A 25,128-nucleotide genomic window follows, 5' to 3' on the forward strand; every position below is an offset into this window, starting at 1 on the left:
AAAGATGGTTGATTGTCCTTTGATCAGAGGGTAAGATGCACACTTCCTCTGATCAGGGGTAAAACCGGCAAGCAACCAGGTACAATCCATCAGGACATGAACCAGGGATGAACTGGTGAGACTCATCACAGCTGTTGGATGGGTTGGTATGGTCGCAGTTTATTAACCGTGATGAAGTGGTTGATCATCTGTATTTCATCAACACATCACAAACTGCAATTGACCCGTGACAAACCGGGATCCGGGGCCAACCTTTTTCAGGTATTTCTCCTGCTACACTCGTGATTTTTATAACCCTCTCAGACCTGTTTTTTAACAAAAAGGGGGTTCGTGGTGTAGAATCTCCTCCATCTCACGAAGATATTTGGCTACCTCAACCTGCTACTCGCCTACCTCGACCTCACGAAGAAACTCGTCAAACTCAGCAAGAAACACTTCATGCTCATCAAGGATCTCAACAAGCTCACAAACATCCTGAACAACCTCACAAAGCGGCTCATGAGGGTCTCAAAGGTGCACCTCAATCTCACAAAAAGCCACCACCTCGTCCTCACGAAGAGACTTGTCATCATCACCTTCCGCAGACGTTCTGCACTGATGCTGAGCCTGCGTTGTATAATGCATTAGCGAAAGTGTTCCCTAGCGCATGCCATATACTATGTATATGGCACATCAACCATAATATCGCGAAAAGGTGTAAGAAAAAATTCAAAAAACCCGAATGGACCCAGTTCTTGAAAATTTGGAACCGTTTCATACAAAGCACAACCACCGAGGAGTACGATGAAAATCTCAAAGCTGTCACTACTTTGGTCAACAACACGATATTTTCGATTACCTTGAGAAGACTTGGCTTCAACGAACCCACAAGTTCGTTGCTTTATTCACATCTCAAACCCCCCACTTTGGCAATTCATCCACCTCTCGAGTCGAGGGAGCTCATCACCGCCTCAAAAACTTCTTAGACGGTAGCAACAACAATTTTATCACATGTTTCAAGGCCTTTAAGCGGGCTGCAGAGGCTGAGTATAGGGAGATTACTATTTTAACTGGCATCGAGAGCCAAAAGACTTTGGTAGGATTACCCGCTTGCTTTCAAGAGATGAATGGTGTAATATCACATTATGCTCTCAACAAAATCAAAGGACAGTATGATATGATGAAGGACTCTTTCGACAGGAAGTGTACTGCGACGTTCCGTGGAGCTTGGGGATTACCATGCGCTCACGAGCTTGCGCACGCGACGATGGCCAATACGCCTTACCTATCACCAAACCTGGTCCACCAGCAATGGCACTTAACCCTTGTTGCCCGGCCGGAATCTTATGAAGCGCTTCAGAAGTCCTTTCGATCAAAGTTTGACCAATTGATCAATCTGCCGGAGCACACTCTCCGCAAGATTTACGAAGAGCTGGCCAAACTCGAAACCGGCCGATATTCCCTCATGCCAATTGAAGCGCCTCAAGTCAAAGTGAACAATCGTGGTCGGCCTCGTGATAAGCGCCCTGGTTCACAAACACAAAAGCAAGGCCGATGGAAATCGGATATGGAGTTGGAGGACGAAGAAGAGGAGAAGAGGGAGGCTAAAAGGGCTCGTGTGGCACATTGTAGCTCTTTTTCACAGCCTGGACACCGTAAAACTACTTGCCCTTTAAACCTGACTGCCGCAGAGCAGCGTTTGGATTTGGATGTCGAACACCATGATGACACACCTCTTCATTTATTTTCTCATACGAGTCCTCCCGCATCTGACCTTGTATCACCTCAAGTTACTCTTCCCAAAGCATCAACATCGAGTCAAATGTGAATTGCTCCAACTCAGAAACCTAACACTTCATCATCAAATCTGGCTCAACTTACTCAAACTGCCGCTATACAAGCCACCCCTTCCACTCAACTGTCAGTCTCTGTATCACAAAACCCTGCAAGTGCCCTAGATAAACCAAAAGGCCTTATGGGAGAAGCTATGCAACAACCTTCTCAACCCCCTAAGAAACGTGTTTACAAATGTAGCACATGCAAAACTGCAGGTCATCGTGCGAATATGTGTCCTTCAACACAAGCAGGTGACCTACCCGTGGGGGATGATGTGCAAAATCGAAGCCTGCAAGAATCGAAGCCAACTGCCTCAGTCTCTCAAGTTACAAATATTTCACCCAGGCCTGCCGGTAGCCATCATTCTGAAGATGAGGAAGCTATCTTCCTGAACTCCAGCGGATCCAGCTCCGAAACCGATGACGATGCAGAAGAAGACTTATGCCCTTTTTGCGACGAACCCCTCCCATTGGCACCTTCGGAGAAACTGATGAATCTCCAAGCTACTCTACTTGCATTGCCTAACGCTCGCAAGCGGATGGACCACCCAAATGCGGTATCATTACCGGTGAGTCCTTTCTGGCGATTTTGTAGGTACCAAGCGTTTTTGCTGATGACTCAACTCTGTAGTTTCCGCAAACTGCGAGCTTTTGCGAGCTTCATGAGGCCGAACGCGAGGTGATACCATCAGGTATCAGCAAAGGTTGGCCCACAATAATCAACTTTGAAAAAATGGAACAGTTAGTCGCATTTGTACTTGATTTGATTCAAACACTGTGATTCTGACGGATGCTGTTTGCTTTAGGCGCATCCGAACGCATGCGGAATACCTTTTGAAGATCATTCATAAACAAACATCATCCACTTTTCTGCAGGAGGCCCTAGCTCAATTGAAACAAAAGGGACGGCACATGTTCAGCTTGGCGGGTGAGTTTGATGGGTTTCAACTGGAGCAGCCTGGCTAGTGCGTAAATGACTGACTCATACATTTATTTGAAATGTAACACTAATAGATGTCTCTTGCTATAGTTATGGCCAAGTCGGACATGAGGTGGTGGTCAAGACCGTATCATTGATGTTCTTGACCACCGCTACACTAGATGCCAGTAAAGCAGCACCTTTTCCGCCGGATTACTTCCTCCGGAGAGTGCTGGTCCCTGAAGTGTCAATGTTGCTCATTGCCGAAGATTTGGGCCTCTCCACGATGGACCCGAAAGTCAGAAATACCCTTGAAACAAGCCGAAGATTTGGAGCAGCTGTTTTCTCCACTGAAGACCAAGGCGTACAGAACAACAACCATCTTGAAGTGACTCCTTCTAGCCGCCGATGTGAGAAAAGCAAGCTTACTTCTGCTGGAGATCAGGCAATTTTGAAGCAAATCCCATCATTCATGGTTCCCTTCATCACATCTATCTTCAATCCGCCGCCCCGTGGCAATTGTGGATATTTCGCTATTGCTGCGGTTGTGGGCGCCAATTCTTATTGTGAAGACTCGTATCTGGACGTTCGAGTTAGCTTACTAGCCGAGCTGACCTCACATGCTGATGATCATGAACACTTGATAAATACGGCGCCTTTGCGGACTCAATCTTCCAGGAAGACTCGAAATAATCAAAGTAGGCAATCATTTGCAGCAGAAGTAGTTCAAGACCTACTTGTTCGATTGGCACTACACAAAATATAATATTTTCTGGGCAGAAAATTAAATTATTGATACACAAAAATATTGAGAGGCCAGGAGAAGGGCAAAAAATAAATAAAAATATGCATCTTGTTTCCTGCGGTGAGAGCTTCACTCTCCATATTTTTCCATATTTTTACAGTCCGTATTGATAAGTGTACTAACAATAAGCCTTCATAATCATCCAATTACAACCTGTAACAAGCACTGAAATTTGGCTCATTAGTGTTAAGAGAAACTTTTGAGGTCTGATAGCAGCTATAACTTTGTCAAATCTGGATCAGAACACTCGATTTTAGTGCATTAGAAAGCTGAACTCTTCCTCTCAAACTTTCATAAGATTAAGAACTATGTAGCTAGTATTCCAATCATTCTATGGATCTGTATGTACAAATGTATAAAAATGATGATATCTTTTTTAGCAGACCAGCATGCTGTGTGGTCCTATTACGAGCTATTTGGAGGACAATTCCAGCTTACCAATGCACCCAAAATCGAGCGTTTTGGACAGGAATTGAAAAAGTTATGAGTATTTTCAGAAATCAAAAGTTTCTCTAAACACTAATGACCCAAATTTCAGTGCTTGTTACAGGTTGTAATTGGATGATTGTGAAGGTTTATTGTTAGTACACTTATCAATATGGACTGTAAAAATTTGGAAAAATATGCAGAGTGAAGTTCTCAACGCAGGGAACAAGATGCATATTTTCATTCATTTTTTGCTCTCCTCCTGGCCTCTCAATATTTTTGTGTATCAATAATTTAATTTTCTGCCCAGAAAATATTATCTTTCTTGTAGTGTGGATCATTACAAAGAAGTATGTGGGGTTAAATACTGGATGCAAATGCCGTATCTGGGTTACGTTATTGCAAGTGCCTATGATCGTCCAACAATAATACTGGATCCACAGGAATCAAACTGCTATACTTTTTTTCCTTATCGCACGCCGTCGAAGACGCAAGATCCGATTGTACTGGCGTTTGTAAATCAAGAGCATTTTGTCAGCTTGGGGTCCAAACCCCAGTTGCCATTTCCAGAAGTGAATGGTAAGTATCGTAACACAACTATGATCGAATCCACTACGATACCTACTTGAATTGATCACTATCAAGATCAATTGGATACCTGGATGATCAATCGGTCAACTTAGAAATCTAGTCTTTCATGTTTCATGCTCACTTTTTGTTCGGTGCTTTTGTGTTCTGACCACTTTTGGATGTGATGATGTGTTTTGACTTGACTGGTTTGCATGGACTTCTGAATTGTACACATGCTTTTTGTCTGTCGAACTTTGGTTCTTTGTCAATCTTGTTCTCACGTTCACGTACACGTATCTTGTTCTCACGTTTGCGTTGTTTTACTCACATGACACATCACATTTACTTATTCATGGGAAATGTACGGTTGTTTTTTCAATAAAGCGAGAGAAAGAAAACAAGACATTCTCCAACCTAGATAGAGAAAGTGACTGCAGAGCTAGAGCGAGCAAAAGGATGGGATTCTTTCTGATTCGTTCAGACCAAGCTCTTCTGGAGAAGGCATAATGTGGAATCGAATCCAATAGTCAGGGAGTGTGTGTTTTGAGTCTGACCCGAGCTTATGTGCTTGGGTCTGTAGTTCCTAGCACTTTGTGGGATCTTTGCTAGGAACACCTATGTGTATTCTATCCGTTCTACCAGTGTGTAGGGAGTCTAAGACCTAAATACAATGTCCAAATCTTTAAGTCCCTGTACGTGGTGTGGGGGGGCCTCGTAGGGGGGTATGGGGGTAGGGTATCCTATGGTTACCCTACCATAATACCTCCTACGAGGTGAGAATGGCTACGGTCTCCGCCCACGCTATCGTGCGTCTCCCTGAGGACAAACCGATCGTTTGCCAGTTGTCTGATAGTCTGAACATTGCCCAATTCGTTCGTACTAGGACGCCTATTCCTGCGGACGAGGCCGCGTCGCCCACCCAGTTTACCTCAATCGGTTCTTGGTCTTGGATCAATGGCCTCGAGTCGAACTCCCTTAGGCATATTTGCCATTCCTCTAGATCTTCAACTACGTCCTCCAGTGCCCGTCTCAAAGCGTTAGTGTTTTTCCAGGAGTGTAGCCATCGGTAGATGGAGTTTAGGTAGGGGGACATGTGTGGCACAATATGGACGGTATGTACTAGCCTTCCCACAAAACTGTTGATGTGGGAGTATGACCATGTCGAGCCTGGTTGCAGGATTCTGTCGATTTGGTCTCGTCTCTCTTGTAGCTTTTCGTCCGGGAGTCTTACCGTGTGGTCGAAACCATTCCAGACAAACCCCAGATACCTCTGTTCCGGTCCAAACTCCCGGTTCTTCTTCGGGTTCGTTCGTACTCATAGCTTGTCACTAAGGTCTGTGATGTCTTTCAGTGACATCTTTTCCCCGGCTCTTTTGAGGATTAGGTTGTCGTCCACCCATCGACAAATCTTTGCGAAGCCCAAGGTTTTCTGTACGATTACTTTCCATACGTCTGCCGGTGCCCCGAACACCCCGCAGCTTGCGACACCACCGAATCCTACAGCCAGGTCGACCCATAGTCGTCCTTGGAAATCTCGTATGCACAGAAACCGACGTTGGCAAGGGTGGGCGAGAAGCTGACGGTAAGCTTTTTCCCAGTCCACCAGGGCCATCTCCCAGTCCCTGTGGTTGTTTTTGAAGAATGCCGCTACTACCGCGAAGTCGTCCCAACCCGTGGTGTAGTTGTTCTTGTCTACGAATGAATTCACCGAAGGGATGTCTGGGTTGTTCACCGGGTAAGAGAGATCGCTTATCATGCGGATCGAGCCATCCCCGTTTTCGGAGCTGCCAAGTGGGTTGGACCTGAAGAATCCGAATCTCTCACGGAGTTCTTCGTGGGTGTATGGTCCGCTTATTCTTCCTGCCGCGACCTCCTTGGTCAGTGATTTCTCTATTTGGCTTCTGGCCTTTTCCGCTGATCCATGATTCTCCGGTGTGTACCAGGGGAGGTGTGGGATGTCGTGTTGGGGTATGCCAAGGCAGAACCCGTTTTTGAAGCCGTCCGTGATATATGGTATGTCCTCTGCAAGGCCTACCTGGTTCATCATGGTCTCCCATACGCTAATATTCATCTCTGTTCTTATTGGAGCTGGCCAGGTGTTTTCGACTGGTACCGTGTAGATCTTCCTGAGACTCAGGGGCAAGGGTGTCTTGCGTTTCTTCGATGCCTCCCTCTCCGCGTTGGGGGGTGAGGGGTTCAGTCTCTCAGTTTCTGAGTCTGAGGTGTCTGTCAAATCAATTGTCACCGGTGCCTCCGGTGCTTCGGTTGCCGATGGTACCAACGGCTTGCGCACTTCTCTCACAAACACAACCTCCTCTGAGGTGACTGGTCTACCGGTGGGATCTGGGTAAAGACATGGGGGGGGGAGGGGGCCATTGGCGCGGATGGGACGTCGCAGAAGGTTTGTTCTGTGAGTTTTCACTTCTAGTACTTTTCATTTCATTTCATTATCTAGAATGTCCGTACCCAATTCAGCCATCAATGTTTCCCCGGAGCACCATTGGTTGGTGTTTTTCCCCCCATACCACGTGTCGTGGAGACAAGGGTGATGTAGCGGTACACGAGGAGTGAGTTTGGAGGTGGGGGCAGGTAGAGCAATTATTGCGTCAGGCGTCTATTCTGTCACTTTCACAGTTTAGCCAAGGGCACAGCTTACCTAGCATTTGCGTTCTTCGGCGCTTGTGCTGCCGGCTTGTGGTTTCCCTTTTGGGTTTGGCCTGTCTGTTGGCTCGCGTGGTGTTGGCCTTGGGCCACCCAGTCCACATTCCCATGGGATGTACCGGCCTGCGCATTGCTTGTGCCTTGGTACGGCTTTGTGAAGTTGCCTTTTCCTCCACCTTGATGTCCTGCTTTACCGTATCCTCCTGAGGGCTGGTAGTATCCTCCTGACCCCCTGTTCCTTCCTCCTCTCTGTCTCCTCGATGGCTTCCAGTTTTGCGAGTCGTCGCCGTGTGACCCGCTCGCTTGGGTGTCCATCAGTTCTCCCGTGAGAAAATCGTATCCGAACTTCGGACCTCCTGGGGCGTAGGGGTTGCCCTCGAAGCGAAGGTCTCCGGCCAGCTGTGCCTCCCACCTCGCTTCCTCTTCAACTTCCGTTTGGATGCCTCTAGGTAAGATGATCCTTTCGTGCTTCTTCTTCTTTTTCTTCTTGTCTTTCTTTGAAGTGCATCTATCTCTGAAAGTCACTGTTCTAATGGCGAGGTGGTATCTAAGAGCTACCATCCAGGAGTTATGTTTCGTCATTAATCTGCTGATGACGTCTTTATGGTCTTCTATGTATCTGGCGTAATCCTTCATGTTGAATATCTCGGACGCGTAACGTGCCTCAAGGTCGCATGCCTGGATGAAAGCTCCGTAAGTCAACTGTCTCTCTAGGTCCCATTCCGATACGCCCGGTATGACTACGTGTTTCGAACCCGGTCGTTGCTCTCTGCTTAGGGAGTGGTAGCGGTTGATGTACGCTTTATTGAATACGGACAGTGGTACGTAGTATCGGAGGCGTTTGAATCCCTTCGCCCATGCTCGGGGTAGGTCTCGGAGCGTGAAGGAGGACAGTTTGGATCGTCTCACTTTCACCTCCTCTTGGTCGTTGTCAGAGCTATCACTTGATGAGGAGGAGGATGATGACGATGATGTGGAATCTCTCCTGTTGGATTTGCCTCCTCTAGATGAGGAGGAGGAGGATGAGTCGGAGTCGGAGGAGTCGGAGGATTCAGAAGAGTCTGATGACTCGTCTGAGGAGTCCGAGCTAGCTGGTGAGCTTGATTTCCTCCTCCCTCGCTTTTTTCTTCTCTCCTTCTCCTTCTCTTTCCCCTTCTTCTCGCTCTTTCCTTTCCTTCCTTCGTTTTTCGACTTTGATCCTTTCCTTTCCTCTTTGTCCTTCCGTCCTTTCTTTCCTAAGCTGTCTCCTTCACCGAACTTTTCATCATACTCTTTCCTCAGTTTCACCACCTTACTGAATTTCCCTTTGTTGACTGCTGCCACCATCTTGTCCATCATAGCCTCTTTTTCGGCGAGGACCTTGCGTTTGAGGCTTTTCCCTGGGCCATCAACATCTGGGTTAAAGGTGCGGGGTAGAATCAAATGAGGGTTTCCCCAGGACGTCAGGACTCTCTGTCATACCGGTTTTCCTGGGGTTTGGGATGAGAAGTTTCTGCCACTTCTGCCTATCACTCTAACGGTCGGTTGCGCGTCCGGAGGATTTTGTTTTGGCCTGATCATCATGGTTGCGAGAAGGGTCTAGCCTTCGTCCGGGCGTGCTCGACAGTGTATATGCACCTGGAGTCTTAGGCCATTGGCTCTGATCACGTGTACAGCTTTAAAGCGTAGTGGGGAAACCGGAAATTCCTGGTGGGTAGTCCTATGCACTTACGGGTGTTTTTCTCTATTAACCCGTCGATTTGCTCTAGCGTAGCATTCCTGTCCAGGTACTCGAGTGTGGACTCCGAGTCAGATTTGGATTCGTAGTTCTGTTTTAGGAAGGGTGAGGGGATGTTGTCCTTTCCAATTTGTTCTTCGGTTGGCGGGTTGTCCTGTGTTTTGAAGTGGTCTGCTGTGCTCTCGACCCCTTCTTCCTCACCCTCGCATTTCCTGGTCTCAAGCATCCTTCCATCTGGTTCACCTGCGCCATTGCCTCCCTCGATCAAGAACTGGTTTTTTGACATGGATTCGGCAGGTTCTTTTTGAGCGGGTTTGATTCGAGAAGCTGCTCTTCGTGCGCGTTCTTCTTGTTGTTTCCTTTTCTTGGTTTGTTGTTCCTCCTCTTTTTCGTGTTCTCTTCTCTGCTTCTCTAGTTTCTTCTCCAGTGTTTTCTGGTGTTTCTTGTAAATCTTTAGGAAGTGACCGCTGTCCTTTTCTTCTATATGCATTCAAAATTTTGAGTTTTAAGAAAAAGAATTACTATGAGATTACTAGAGAACTAGCGGGGAGAGAAACTGGGGAGATATCTCCTAGAGGGGAAGTCAGGTGAGGGAGTGACAGGCAGGGTGTGGGAGAGCATGAAAATTCCGGGGGAGGAAAATTCTGTTCTCTCACCCCGGGTCGCTCTAAACCCATGTGCGTAGTTAGCACGTTTCATGTCTGTTGGGTCATGGGTTTATCTCTGTCCCTCAGGCACCTGACTTCCAACACTCCTCCCGATATTGGACTCCAGAGGTACCTTCACGGGCTCGGGGTACTCTATTAATTTTTGAAACTAATGTTGCAGCCCGGTTTCAAATCAAACCGGGCGGCGAAAACGTACAGCCCGGTCTACTATCCGGAAACCGGGCTTCGGGTTTTTTAAACCGGGCGCCAAATAGTGCTTTCCTATGTATTTAAATTTCAACTTTCTTTGACACTTCCCTCATTCAAAAACCAAAAATAGAAAGTGATCAAGGAGGATCAAGGATCGGGAATGTATCGGGAAGTATAAAGAGGTGAACGCAACAAAGTCCCACGCTGCATCTCGCACGCTTCGAGCGCAGATAAAGAGGGCCCTTCGACATGTCGTTCATTCCCTCACACACCAAAACTTGTCAGTCTCCTCCAGACCTTGCATCTTGAAATATCACATCAAGCCTGTCTCATTCTTCAACAATTACAAGAAGTTGTTATGCTTTTCTTCAAAGTCATCATTGCTGCTGTTCTAGCAGGTCAGTGAATTCATGGACCATACCTCCATTTGTACTCCATCGTACTCAATCCTCTATCTATTCTTACAGCCACAATCTCCACCAGCCCGGTCCAAGATGACCAACCGTAAGCAAAGCTTTAACATATTTCTCTGAACTGCTCTCAGAAACTTGACCTAATGCATGACTTGCTTGATTTCAGTGTCACTCGTGAAGTCCTACAACGTCGATTTGTAGAATTCACTCCCATCATCAAACAGAGATTGTAAGTGAATGTTATGAGCATCAACTCTCATTACTCTACTCTCCTACATCATTTGACTGATTGATATGAAACCTGTCTACACAAAACCAATCTCGCTAACTCAAGACACCTCAAAACTCGTGACTCTGCTCCTGGACCTTCTCCTGGACCTGATGACCCCCCAACCTGCCACCCATGTGATGACAGCCCCGGTTGTTGTTGATCTGGCTAATGTCAATGCAATCGATGTATGTGACAAGTTCAGGAGGGCTATAGGTGAACGTACACGCAGACCTGATTATAACATGCAAGGATTGCTTTCTTTCAGAATCCTCTTTTATGCATTCCCCTGACCAAAGTTTGAACTGAGCTTGCTTTCTTCATGACTTTCACCATACCAATTTGCTTTTTGTACGCCTGCTGATGTGTAAACCCAGTGATTCTATGACAATCTTGTGCCAACTTTAGTAGTTTATCATCCAAAGCTTTACTACTCTGTTTGTTCTGAAGCAATGGAAATTGGCAATGTCAAATGTGTTTGTTTAGTCTTCCTATGCACAACTTGATTTGGTCAAGGTGTCTGTTCACTTGAGTTCTTCAAAAAATCGATCTGATTCTGAACGTGGCCGCCTCGGAAGAGGGGCTTGCTTGAGCTTACTCACTTCCTCGCGAGGCCTCAATTCACGTACAAGTACCGACTTCTAGGCTTAAGGACCTCTATCGTGAAGTGAGAATCTTGATCGCGCACTTCACATTATCAAAGACAGAAATGTAAAGAGATGATTTCTTCAAAAACATCGATCAAGATTCTTATCTTTCTTCTTACCATCATCGTTTCTTTTGTTCAATCAAACACTGAAATTATAAAAATCGAAAACTCAATTTCACCCTTCTTAAACCAAGAATGGTAAGTTTCTTTCTTCAATCAAACATTCTTTAAAGAGTTATCAAACAAATTCAAATATCTGTTCGTTTTTCTTCTTCGTTAGTTCTGGATCCGATGAACCTCTTTTGGTTCCAGGTTTGATTCATCTCACAACAAATTTAACAAACCACTCAACCACCAAATCGTTTTGTCTTCACCCAAATCATATCACCACACCTAACCCTCAAACCCATCGATTTTCACCAAACTCATTTCTTCAACACCTTACATCCATTTCAAATCATCTCTCATTTCATAATATTAAAACATATACTGTTCGTACAAGTTGGAGTGCTTCAGATCATATAGACATCAATTTATCGTATCATCAACTTAACCGTTTAATCATCTTGATTGACTCTAATCATGATTCTTTGACGAAATCAATCGGTTTAGATGTACTTATCGAACCGGTTTATTTTGGTTTCTTACCTCAAACTTCAATTTCACTTATCATTTCTTTATTGGTTTTGGTTTACTTTTTTATTTATTTTCAAATTTATAACCAATTTGAGAAGTTTTTAAGATTGGCCATTAAAGATACTTGAAAACTTTATGAATTTTAATCAGATTTTTTCAATTCGGTTGGTTTTTTTGGATTTGTATGTAGATATTTTATAGATTTATCAAACATCTTCTTTTGTTCCATGTAAAAGGTTTGTAAACCTTATTGTAATCAAGGTATGAACTTTTTTGATAAAAAGTTTTTCATGAAACGTATTTTCGGAGATCTGTGTCATGAAGGTATCAGGTCAGATAACATATATATATCTAATCCTTGAATTATGAGATGATGATGATACATCACCAAACATACAATAAACCTTGAAATAAGGTCGCAATTACGACAGGCTTGGTATATAGAATCATTCTAACATTCAAAATAATCATCTGTCTTTATCTCAAATTAATAACTCTTGAATAAATCTCGCCACTTTTTGAAAATGTAATCTTATACCCATCAGATTCTCAACCCACAAAATCACGGTTAATTTTTTTCATTTATTTCTCCATAATCAAGTACAGTAAACAAAAAGTAAAATTGACGATTCCACAAGTCATCAAGCAGGTGGTGGAGGAGCAGGTGCAGGTTCAGGTGGTGGTGGTGGTGCAACCTCATCAGTAGGTGGAGGAGGAGCAGGGGCAGAAGTTTCAGGTGGAGCTGGAGGTTGTTGATCTGGTAAAGGAGGTTGTTGTTGTGATTGATACGATGTAGGCATCGTTCCTGCTGTACCACTCGCTTGGGCTTGTTGTTGATACTGAAGGTATTGTTGATACCATGCCTTATATTCAGCTCTAATGGTTTTGATAGGATCAACATCAGTTCAACTCATTATACAATCAATTTAAAATCTCAAACTTACGAATTATAATAAGCCTGTTGTTCAGCTGTCATATTTTGGGTTTGTTGAGCATAATATTGAGCATAATATGCACTATAATCGGTGCTGGATGCTGTACCAGGAGTACCTTGACCATTTGTAGGAACAGATCCATCGGCCGATGGTAAAGGAGGTGCATCACTAGGAGGAGGTGGAACTTCTCCATTTGAAGGACGTGGAGCTTGTCCATACGGAGTTTGTTGACCAGGTTGCTGTTGTGGTCAAGAATAAAACTATCAGACATGATCGCAACGAAGAATCGAGCAAGAGTTGATTTACCATTCCAGCCATTTGTCCTGCTTGTCCTGGTTGAGCACCGAAGCCCATATACATAGGTTGATTAAAGACAGGTGTGTTATACTGAGCTTGTACTTGATCATTCATAGCTTTTGCTTCGGCCCATTTTTCTTTGACTACTTCTAACAAATCATCAGCTAATTCTTTTGCTCTTAAATTCTGTGTATCATCCGGTCCACTTTTTCGAAAACACCATGAATCTCGGTCAGGTTGGAGGTTATGTTGAAGAAAGTTGACGAAAGACTTACGTGATATTGATATGCATAGGTTCAGTAGACTCAGTACCCGTGTCCGTTTCATAAAATCCAGATCCCATCCCTTTTATCTGTACTCTAGATCCAGTTTCACTTTGAATATATTTTACAAACATACCCTATCGATCAAAATCATTCGATAAATCCAATGATGATGATTAGTCAAAGCAATCAATCGAATAAAAACGTTCGGCTTCTTACCCCTGGTCCTACTACTTTAGCTCGAACATTAAAGTTACGTAAACTTTCAAGTCCGATTTCGATTTTATGTTCTGGCCATTTCTGACGTTCTCTAGGTTGTCTTTCACGTCTTTGATGAGTAAACCTACAAGAAAAAGAAGCAAAGAAAAAATCTCTGAGGATTTGTGAAGAAAGACGGGTACGTTCAAATGATCATGAGACATACGGTTGTTCAGTAAGTGGACCTAGATCTTGATCTATCAATTCATTCACTTTTGCAATTCCTTTATCTAATACTTCTTGAGTTGTAGCTGTTAGATGAAGATAAAGTGGTGGATCTCGATCGTTTGCCATTGTTCGATCTGGGTACCTATTTAATTGATTATCCTTGAGTGACCTGATCGGTTTGTAGAAAAAAGAAGCTGGAGAGTGCTGACCATTGACCTTTGGTCGTTACTGAACAACCAGTCTCTTGTTGAATCTAAAACACATTTTAAATCAATAAGCTCTCTTGTGTAAAAAACTCAACATTTGATTCAGATGAAAGTGAAGATGTACCTCAGCTTGGGTTGGTCCTTTGGTCAATAGATATCGATTGCGTTGATCATTTATATCAATATCTTTAACGAATTCTGGATCATTAATTTCAGCTATATTCAAAACCAATGAAAAAGATTTCGTGTCAGGATTTGAGATATGATTGTTGATGGTCATGAAAGATTCAGTACGTTTATCTTTTTCATATTTAGGACCTTCATTTTGTTTTGCTTTAACTGGTGTTGGAGCATATTGAGCTGCGATCCTTGCAGCAATTGCAGCTATGATCAAAAGAAACAGAACATGGATTCTTAGTCAGTTCATGTGATCAGAGATTTAGTTGAGGGTTTGGAACATGTTTTTATAGAACTTACCTGCTGCATCTGCTGCTCCATTTGCTTCAGATTGGATTCCAGTTTCTTCAGTTTTGATCTTCGTATTTGGACTTCCATCTGGACCACTATCCCATTTTCGTTTTCTTTCTGCCATTTTTATGAGTGATTAGTGATTGATGTTAAGTATGTGATATTTGATGTTTGATTTGAATGAATCGATGGGTGGTGAAGTCAGTTAGTCTTGATAGTTCTTCAGTCAGTAATGGTTATTTAGAAAGTTCATCACTCGTTGGAATCCTGATGCTTTGGTCTCTGGTCAGTCATCACCTCATATACGCATAATCATCTCATATGCTTAAATCGTGTTCACCAACGTAAAATCCTGTCCAAAAGTCAGCTCAAACCTAACCCTCTCCAAGATCCGCCAAGCCACCCCGGACCCGTGACTCATGTTACAAACATCCGCGGTGTTGATCGGATCACAATCCTGCAAGAAAAATTTTATAGCGCGACCACTCTCCGACAAACTCCACCAAAACCTTTTAATCAGTAAATCTTAATCCAGATGTCAGAATTACCTGGAGCAACCTTTGCAAGAGGAGGACGTGGTGGTCGGGGAAGAGGACGAGGAAGAGGACGAGGAGCGATTTCGGAATCAGTTCCACCAATACCTCCACCCGATTCGAATGATCCACCTGGGAATTTCACATCTAATCGACCAATATCTGTAAACCCTTCTGATGCATCTGTTACAACGGCTCCTTCAAAGTTTAAACCACGGATGGTAAAACGAGTTGAAAAGGTTGAACCAATCGATTTAGATAGTCATGATCAATCAAGTTCTAGAGGTCGTGGTAGAGGAAGAGGAAGAGGTGCTGAAAGGGGTGGAAGAGGTAGAGCTGAGATTGTGATGACTGCTAGTGGTGCATTTGCTATGGGTCCTGCAGAAGGTGGACCGAGGACTGGTCGTATACAAGGACCAACAAGAAGTGGAATGCGAAAGATTGATAATTCGGTGACATCCACTGGACCTTCAAGTCGAGCACAAAGTGGATCAGTTACACCATGGGATGGTGGACCGAGTGATATGTTTGATCTTTATTCTGATATTGATGAAAATCCTGAAGATGAGATGGATGGAGATGAAGGTGAAGGAGATAGAGGAAAAGTAGCTGATTTAAATGATATCTCTAATGAACATCCAATGGCTCCTCTCACTTTACCTTGGGATCCGAATCGAATTGCAGAAAGAGAAAGATTAATGGCAGAAAGAGATGCGAAATTAAGGAAACTTGCTGAACTTAAATTGAAATCAGAAGACGAGAAACCTGTGATTGAAGGTTTAGGAGATGATTTGAAACCTAATGGTTCAAGATCGACTAATTCACCAGCTTTGTTCTCTGGTTCTGTTACACCTGCTGTCACTCGTGCTAGTACTATTACTGCTACAGAATCAGTGGTCAAGAGCGAAACTGTAGAGGAACAAACCTTGGAGGCGATGAAATCAGATGTGAAACTGAAACTTGAACAGATAGAAGAAATGGCAACAGTTGCAGCACAGATCAGGCAAACAGCAAGTGGATTTTTGCTTAATGCCTTTCACATCTTATATTAAACTGATGACTTCCTCTTTGAAATTACAGCCTGATACCAACACCACGAGTTCAAGTTCGAAAAGCGGTCCACCATTATACATCTTTCAATTTCCTCGTCACTTTCCCCAGTTTCGTAAGGCGTCAGATATTGCCCTCAACCCACCTACAGATCCAGCAGCCGATGCAGCCACCACTGTACCTGCACGCAAGAAGCTATTGAAGAAGAAGAAACCACAAGTAGATGATTGGGCGGGTTGGGGAAAAGGTGGACGTCGAGATGATTGCCCTGGTGTGCCTCTCGGTGAAGAAGATAAGCCTGTCGAAGGTCAAATTGGAGAATTGGTCATCAGACGGAGCGGAAGGGTTCAGATGTTGATTGGTGAAGTAGCTTATGATGTACGTCATATATTCATTTTGAATTGCTCACATACGATATGCTTACTGATTATCGAATTACTCGACTATCTTCAGGTCTTACCGGCTGCACAGCCCACATTTCATCAAGAAGTAGCTGTCATAGATCCTAAGCCAGAGAGTAGCTTAAGAGCGATGTTTGTACTAGGACCTACCAACAAGAAATTTATTGTAGCACCTGATGTATCCAGTTTACTAGAACGTGACGAACGTGAACGGAAAGTGAAATCAGAAAAATCTTCGACTGATGTATAATAAGTTCATTGTGTGAATTGTTTTTTCTCCTCTTTTTTGATGGGCGAAGGGAGTCGTAAGATTCATTGCTGCCCGATCACCTTTCATGTGTCAGTAATCCTGTATCATATCGCGTCCATTTTGAAACCTTGCCAGTCTTGGCCCTTCAAAAGTCACAGCACTGCCACTACCATACATATGCATTCTTGATGTCAGAATGACTTACATAGTGGATGGCTTTTGTTTCCAGACAGGTGATTTTGGAATTTTCGTTCCGTATACTGTAACTCGGCAGAACCTTGTATAGCTCAGAGTCCACACCTAACTCACCTTGAAACATCAAGCTGATTGAAGATCATTCAGTTCACTGCTGTACATGTGTGCTCGATGTTTTGATTACCACCAAAAACTTATGCATCCTGAAACTCCATTCACAATGAGTTTTGACTTTTGACTTATGGAATGAGAGTGAGGTTGAGGTTGAAGACTTTATTGATCCGATTTGATTGGCATTGTATTGATCTCATTTCGAATGATTGCATTGATTGATGTGACAATCTGAATCAGAAGGAAGATTAATCTATTGTTTTCCATCTGGAGAACTGTTTCATGCCAAGGTGTTCAAGAAAGAAAAATACGTATGAAAATGCTCTTCCCTATGAAGGGTAAGATTTTGACGGTATGTGTTCAATTTTTTGGGCAGGATTCTAAATGTTGGAGATGTGGGATCTGGCAAATGGGCGCCCACTTGGTCAGTGTGCACAGGTGTCATGATGCAAAGCTTTATATAACGTGAACGAGGATCTAGCTTCAATTCATGGTTGAAGAAGAACTCGGTCCCATGTCTTTTGATGACTTCAACTTAGGTTTTAAGCAAGGGCACGTCCTCCGAAGAAAGAGCGCGCCCGTGACACGCCATTTTGACCACAGTCATATAGCCAGGATGATTGTCTCAAAGAACCCTGGGTACTTGTTAAACTTATGATTGGAAGGTATCCTGCCTGAACAAATTAGTTCTTGATTTTTTGCGAGACTATGACAGCATGGTTGGAGCATTCGGATGATAAGGGCAGATCAAAGGGTAAAAGGGAGCACTTACTCGAATGGTGAGCATTTATCGGTATTTGCATTTGGCGGTATTTGTTAAACTCATGATTGAAAGATCCCGCGTCAGGAAAATTGACCATGAGTGTTTGTGAGGTTATGAAAGCATGATTGGAACATTCGGATGACGAGGGCAAATCAAAGGGAAATAAGGGAGCACTTACTCCACTGGTCAGCATATCTGAGGTGGATCTGGGCAGAAGGGTTTTTCAACCCTTCAAGTGATACTCTTAAAGAAGCTTTCATTAAAAGATCACCGTCGAACCCCGTCACTAAATCGATTGGGTGGTACTCTCTACCAGATATGGATTTTCCTAGGGAGATGAAGTGATTAAATCTCAGCTCGAGTAGCCTTCCTGTGATGCCGATGACTTTGAGGCCCCTGTAAGGTTAGTAGACCCATGCCACTTTCTGTGATAGGGTAATCTCTTTACATACTTCGGGCGATACAATCTGGTTGGACGAAGCGCACCATGCTGAGCACTGGGTCTTTCGCGGCAAATTTTAACACACTTCAAAAGCTATAAAACCTCAGGTATGTTGGTGATTTTTATTTACTATCACCACCGCATCTCTTCTTTCCAAGCAACGAGCATAGATCTTTTGTTTTTCCAGCACTTTACTTCTTCACACTTCCCTGGCAGGACTACATCTTTTCAAATTTCTTTTTTGTTAACATCTTTGAACTTCATCTCCATCAAAAAATGCTTTCCATTTTTTCTCTTGTCACCGTCGCTATCTCTGCCTTTGCTATGCTAGAGGGAGCAACAGCTGGTGCCGTGCCAACAAACTCCAAGTACGCAATGTCTCCTGTCATACATTTGTAAACATCCAACCACTGACCTTCTTCCTTCTTGTTGGTGTAACAGTGCGATCTATAAACGACAATCTGACTGGTTTGCTTCATCGAACGAAGCTACAGGCAAAAGGTATGTCATAAATATTTCTAGATTCCAACTTTCAAATGCTCCATTCTGACTGAAATACCACACTCTTCAGCTTCGAGAAACGCATGATGGGAGTCGGACAAGTCGGACAACAATCACAACAGCAACAAAAAGTTCCACCTTTTCTGGTCAATATCATCATCAAAAGACTCTCGGCGGATTTGGCTGACACGATTGCTAAATACTCAAAAGTCGCAGAAGCTGGTAAAAAGATGCCAACTAGCGGTGAGCTTACTGCCGCCTTGAAGAAAGCGATGAAAGAAGGAGGGGACGATCCTGTGGCCCATGCACAAGCGACCAAAGCGGCTATTGATGGTCTTGCTGAAAGCAAGCTTTCTGGATCCGACTCCGCCCCAAAGTCTGACTCCGCTCCAAAGTCTGACTCCGCTCCAAAGTTAGCTTCTTGTTTTATTTTGACTTGAATCTTTAACTCATCTGTCGAATTGTACACTATCTTAGGCTCAGTACTCGTCAAGAAATGACTGCTTCAACTTCAGGTTCAACAGCTGAAGCTCCTAAATTCAAAGATTCTGATGTCCGAAGATTTGCCAATGGATTCTTGAAGATGGTCAAAGCATTCGCCGAAGCTAAGATGGCTGGTGGAAGTTTACCTACTGCAGACGAGATCGCTCAACTTCTCCATCATTTACAACAAACCCTTGACCAAAGTGACCAACGCAAAAGTGCTCGTGCCACTCACGAGGCTTTCATGCAACTTGCTGCTAGCAAGTTTCCCGCAGGCAAGAAGCCCTCTTTTGACATCAAGGCTTCTAGTGACTCAGACTCCAAGAAATCCGATGCCTCGTCTACCAAGTCAGCTGATAGTGATCCTACCGCCACCAAGAAGCCAACCACCTCGACTGCCACCAAGAAGCCAGAAACTCAGACTCCCACCGAAAAGCCTGATGCCAAAACTACCACTGACCCTGTAGACACCCAAACCACAGGCCAATGATCTTGACCGCTTCCACATCTATTTCTACTAGATTCTACACAATTGAATCTTTGATTTGATGGCGACTTGTTGATTTCATTGTATCGTCGATAACACTTTCATGTCCTTCCTATGTTTTTTTGCCGTGTTCGATGTAGAAGCATCTTTTTTTTCTTTCGCACAAAAACTTGTATCAAAATCCGTAAAAACATTGTACATTCCTTCTCTCCCTGTACGATCTGACGATCAGCAAAAAAACCATGCCAATTTGTTGCAAACACGCGTAGTTCAATTTTAATTGTCATATTGCTCTGTGTTAAAGAACTTTCAACATGAGGATCAATTCGCGTCAAAATTAGAATGGATTTGATAAGATCCTGTTATACCCCTCATTCCGACCCATACGATCCTTTGCAAGTAAGATCCCATGATTTTCACATGTAGCAGTGTATTTGGTGATCTCAAGCAAGCAGGCCGACTTCTGACTTTTCCAAGACACTCGCAGGAGTAAGCTTCTCGAATGTCTTTCAAAACCCTCGCATTCATCATGAATACTGTTTGTACAGGGCAAGTCAGTTGAACTTGCTCCCCTTAGGTGGAAGGCAATCTGGAACAACAGTTGAATCTTCTGGATGAGATGGTCATTGAAAGATTTAGATCTTTTTGTCATCTTTTATGGCACATGAGATTTTCCCAAACATCATTTTGCAAGCAATAATCTCCCGAAAAAGTGATGTCTGGAAAATTGCACTTTTCCCGGGAGAAAGTGAAATTTTACAGACATTCCATTCTCTTAGATGTTGGCAAAAACAAGTCACACAAGATGTTGTTTGTAACATTGGATCTTGAAGGTCCAAAATTTCAAATTTTCCAAACATTATTAATAAAATAGGGAATGCAGACGTGAACTGATCACGAGTTTGTGATGTCAATGAGCGCTATGGCTAACAATCACTGATGAGTGATGAAGGAAGCATGTGCACCTGTCTGAAGGTACCAAAGTAAGACACAAGAATGATTGAGTGACAAAACAAATAAAGCACGCAAACATTTGGGTCTTCTATATGGATAAATTTGCAATACATAGGTCAACACTTTGCTTATCATGGTTGCAACTCTCATGCGCTGCATTTGGACAAGAGTGAAATTTATACATAGGAAGTAGAGAACAAAAAACATAAGATGCTATGACAAATGCAGACATCACAGGGGGGGAAATAGGAGCTCACATTGATGTGAGCAGCAGAACTTTTGAGGTTTCTCCAAGCTAGCTTCCAGTTTGTTTTCAAATTTATTTCAAATTTCCTCAGGTTTTCTTCTGGCTCATCATCTGATTAAATGGAAAACGTGGCCTGAGCAGATGAGTGTAAGGTTCCTAGTAAGAACCTTCACCAAACTCTCGAAAGCTCTCACGGTGGTTCTGTAACCACTGGAAACATATCTAGAACTCTTGTCTGTGTTACAATGTGTCTAGCTAGCTCCAGTCGGGGTTCGTCAAGAACATAAACAACAATCAGAACAATGTATAAATGAAATAAGATAGAATGATAATAACTCTTACCTAGCTCCAGTCGGGGTTCGTGAAGAGAAGAGAACCCAACGTGGAGCCAGGGCTAGTTGTGAGTAAGCAAGAGCAACCTGTCTAAACCCATGGTATATGTATCCTTACATCCCTCCCCACCTAAAAAAATCTACCAAATAATCCTTGAAAATCTCCTAGTTTATGTTTTTTGTTGAAAGGCACTTGAACTAAAATATTGAGAAAGAAAAAAATGGCATAACTCGCCCCTAAAAATTTTGCAATGTGTTGAAAAGAAAAAAAAGAGAAAAGGAAAAAAAAGAATCAAAGAAATCATAATCATGTCAATCATTTGAGAATATCTTGAAGTAAATTTTTATCTTGAGGTGAATATAAATTATCTTGAGATGAATTGATACGTCTTGAGTACTTGCCAACCTCCTACCCCTTCTCCTCGGTGTCGTGTTCATCTGAAATTACAAACAAAACAAACATTGTGCGGTGCTCACAGGCGTGGCCAAGGAGTTGTTTTGAAAACGATTTTTGGGGGGTAGTCTTTGGCGGTGCATACTAATTAAGGTGGGACTTACTTTGACACTTTGGTCACATACGTGCCCCTTCCTGCGCTTCCCCAACACCATCTCCCTTGTACTTCTTCAGCTTCGAAATATGAAATACTGGGTGTGAGTTGTTGTCTTTGTTGAGTTTCAGCTTGAAGTTACGTCCGTCATTGAAACATTCAACCACTTGATACGGTCCATCATATCGTGGTCGCAATTTTGATGTTGGCCTTCCGGGTCCACCGACAATCTGTTGTCTATCCTTGCTGTCGATAAGAACCCAGTCATCCACTACAAGTGTTTCTCCATCCCGTCGACGACTATTGTAATGGATTGCTTGGGAAATACGGCTTGTCCACAAGCGGTCGCGTGCTTCTGCCCACACAGCTTGACGTTTTGTAATCCAGCTGGAGACATTGGGACTTACGGTTTGTGCTGATGATTCTACAGGAAATAAGCGCGGTTTTCTACCGTAAACGAAATCGAATGGAGAGATTCCCGTCGACACGTTGACCGCCGTGTTGATAGCTGTGAGGGTAGGTGCTCAGTAAGAGGACTCTAGGCTCACTAATTGGGCAATTTGTAGGTAGGATTTCAATAACTCTTTATTCTTTATTTCATATATGTAGTATCTACAAGTGAAATAAAGAAATGAAAGAAAGAATGAAATAGAACTAGTAGTCTGTTGGGACAAATCCAGACAGACTACAGTTAATTGACTCCTTAAAAGGAGATTATAATTAATAACTAATTTTATTATTAATGGTTGAGGGTTGGATCCAAGACCCTCCTTTAATCTTCTGTTGACAGAGTTAAAGGGTGAGTTGAAGATCACCAAACTAGTTGTTCTTATGGTCACCAACCTGAAAGTTCTTCTTAAGGTCACTAACCTGGGGCTGTTAGAGGTCACCAACCTAGTTTGATTTCTACTTGGGGGAAGTAGAGGAGCCAGAGGGATGTGAAGGAATGTATTACTTACTTTTAATCAGGAACTGATTAAAGTTTGTAAGAAGTTATCACTAGTCTTATCTTTGTAAGACTCTTGATATGTACTTCTGTAGAACTTTAATATTGTTCTTTAAAAGTGTAGTGTAATAATTGCTTGGGGGGATTTCTCTGAAGGCTGAGAGAGGAGGAGTTTATATACTCTTCTCTCCAAACCTAACTGTAGTGATATTTGTTTGTATCACTACAGTGGTTTAGGTTTTAATCATTACTATTAGTTATGATTATTATCAATACTACATAATTACATATACATGCTATGTAATTTATGTAGTATAAGCATTTTAACTCTTGACACTGAGTTATGAGGTGTAATTGGTGTTTTATTACATATTACATATGTTTTTAAATGTATATGTATATGTAATTGATATTTGTATATGTTCTATTTACAAGTTACATGTGTTTTGTAAGCTATATACACATGTAATTAGGTTGGTAAGTGGGATCTATATATTATAAGAGCATCTCCAATCGTTGGCGTCAAATTTGGCTTTAGCGTGGGTAAACTTAGAGACCTTTAGTCAGGGTCAACTAAACTAAAGCCAGTTCCCACAGTCGTTGTCTGTAAGGATGGAGTTAATCCTAGTTAATCCAAATATACAGACTGTGCCCACAACCGTTGGCTTTAGTTTGAGGCTACACAATTCTTTTTGAAGCCCAAACTCAAATCATCTTCTCAATGGACGCATCGTCTGTTTTAGAACAACACTTGAAATCAATTGATGAAGAACTCAAAGATGAAGATTATGATCAGTTGATCATGGATCTCATCAACAATCCATCTACACCCAGCCATCAGAACACACGTGCACGGATTCAACGCGATCGAATTGCTGCCGATAAACTTCTTCAAGAGGATTACTTTGTCGAATCGCCGTTGTATCCACACCATTTATTTGAAAGACGGTTCCGGATGAGTCCAGAACTATTTCAGAGACTGGCTACTGACCTGCAAGGACACAGCATATACTGGATACAACGCCGTGTAAGTTTATCCAAATCTAAATCTTCCAAAAGTTTCTTCAATCTAATTTAATATCTACATTTCATATAGGATTGCTGTCTGCAACTAGGACTTTCAACAACCCAGAAGATCACCGCTGCACTGAGACAGTTGGCGTATGGAACTGCTGCTGATGGTTTAGATGATTACTTGAAAATTGGAGAAAGTACTGCAGTAGAATGTTTAAAACATTTTGTACATGATATCATCGAGATTTATGGAAAAGAATATCTACGACCTCCAAACTCTGAAGAGCTGGAAGTAATACTGAAGGAAAATGAAATGAGAGGCTTCCCAGGATGTAAAGGGAGTATAGATGGCATGCACTGGCTTTGGAAGAACTGCCCTCAAGCGTGGGCTGGTCAGTACGAGGGGAAAGAAAAAGGAACCTCAGTTATACTGGAGGCTGTTGCTTCAAAAAACCTACGTATCTGGCATGCCTTCTTTGGGACACCAGGAGCTCTAAATGATATTAATGTCTTACAGAAGAGTCCGTTGTTTGATTCATTCATCAATGGTAGGTTTTTCGCATTACATTATGTAGGATAGATCTGAATGATTCTACCCTCCAGGTTCTGAAGATCAAGTCCATTTTGAGGTGAATGGGAACCATTACACTCGTGGATACTATCTAGCAGATGGGATCTATCCTCCCTGGCCCGTCCTCATCAAATCCATTCAAAAACCTTTGGATGAAGCGAGTCGACATTTCTGCAAGCTGCAGGAAGCGCTGAGGAAAGATATCGAGCGCGCTTTTGGTGTGCTTCAAGCGAGATGGCATATCTTAACTCAACCATGTCGGCTTTGGAGTCTCAAGGAAATGACTGAGGTGATCTTATGTTGCATCATCCTCCACAACATGGTTGTAGAGGATCGTGGTGAACTTGATCAAGTCACCATAGACTATCGGACAAAACACGGCCTTAGAATCCATCCAAATCGAGTCGATCCACAGTTATCTTATACGCTTGCTGAGTACTATGTTACCATGTCACAACTACGAGATCGTGATCGACACTTACGCTTGATGAATGATCTCAAGACGGCGATGTGGATGAAACGGGGCTCTGGTCGTAATGATTAGGAACTCATCACTTCCTACAAGTTTTACTAACTTGTTATCATGTAGTTTGTCTCGATTTCACATATCTCATGAAGATGGATTGTGTATCTTTCTTATTTTCATATTCTCTCACATGCCAAGTTGTTAGATGCCAAGTGTTAAAAGCATACATGAAAATGACTTGTATTTCAGCTATAGTATTGAGCAGCCAAATCGATAGAACAAAAAAAATCGAGTGAACAAAAAAAATAAAAGTGTAAAACATGAGATGAGATGAGATCCACTAAATCGGATACAACTAATAAAAACTATTGAGGTTAAGTTTAAACTACTAATCTAATCATCAGCTTGACCCTCTTCATCATTTGAGTACTTCTTCAACAATCTACTTTTCATCAACTTTAAAACAGCTTTGGACTCTTCATCTGGACATAAGTCGGGAGAAGT

At 42.8% G+C, this 25,128-nt stretch overlaps 4 protein-coding genes across 4 annotated transcripts; 3 read left to right on the plus strand and 1 right to left on the minus strand.

Moving 5' to 3' along the window:
• Nucleotides 1–10,127: 10,127 nt before the first annotated feature.
• MELLADRAFT_89506 (uncharacterized protein) lies at nucleotides 10,128–10,613 on the plus strand (the record flags this gene model as incomplete). The annotated part of the gene is made up of 4 exons (XM_007412344.1): nucleotides 10,128–10,167; nucleotides 10,237–10,273; nucleotides 10,349–10,411; nucleotides 10,517–10,613. The coding sequence occupies 4 exons, from the start codon at nucleotides 10,128–10,130 to the stop codon at nucleotides 10,611–10,613; spliced, it is 237 nt and encodes a 78-aa protein (XP_007412406.1).
• A 1,686-nt stretch (nucleotides 10,614–12,299) lies between these two features.
• On the minus strand, nucleotides 12,300–14,551 carry MELLADRAFT_72426 (uncharacterized protein; the record flags this gene model as incomplete). The annotated part of the gene is made up of 10 exons (XM_007412385.1): nucleotides 12,300–12,611; nucleotides 12,680–12,909; nucleotides 12,977–13,172; nucleotides 13,243–13,367; nucleotides 13,450–13,573; nucleotides 13,655–13,798; nucleotides 13,866–13,909; nucleotides 13,987–14,078; nucleotides 14,157–14,246; nucleotides 14,340–14,551. 10 exons carry the CDS (start codon nucleotides 14,452–14,454, stop codon nucleotides 12,377–12,379), a joined length of 1,395 nt encoding a protein of 464 aa, XP_007412447.1.
• A 314-nt stretch (nucleotides 14,552–14,865) lies between these two features.
• On the plus strand, nucleotides 14,866–16,564 carry MELLADRAFT_108593 (uncharacterized protein; the record flags this gene model as incomplete). The annotated part of the gene is made up of 3 exons (XM_007412345.1): nucleotides 14,866–15,849; nucleotides 15,944–16,291; nucleotides 16,367–16,564. 3 exons carry the CDS (start codon nucleotides 14,866–14,868, stop codon nucleotides 16,562–16,564), a joined length of 1,530 nt encoding a protein of 509 aa, XP_007412407.1.
• A 1,787-nt stretch (nucleotides 16,565–18,351) lies between these two features.
• On the plus strand, nucleotides 18,352–19,549 carry MELLADRAFT_89509 (uncharacterized protein; the record flags this gene model as incomplete). The annotated part of the gene is made up of 4 exons (XM_007412346.1): nucleotides 18,352–18,443; nucleotides 18,517–18,576; nucleotides 18,647–18,988; nucleotides 19,060–19,549. 4 exons carry the CDS (start codon nucleotides 18,352–18,354, stop codon nucleotides 19,547–19,549), a joined length of 984 nt encoding a protein of 327 aa, XP_007412408.1.
• Nucleotides 19,550–25,128: the final 5,579 nt, after the last annotated feature.

The sequence above is a fragment of the Melampsora larici-populina genome (assembly GCF_000204055.1).
Source record: "Melampsora larici-populina 98AG31 unplaced genomic scaffold MELLAscaffold_30, whole genome shotgun sequence".
NCBI classification, from domain to species: Eukaryota; Fungi; Basidiomycota; class Pucciniomycetes; order Pucciniales; family Melampsoraceae; genus Melampsora; species Melampsora laricis-populina.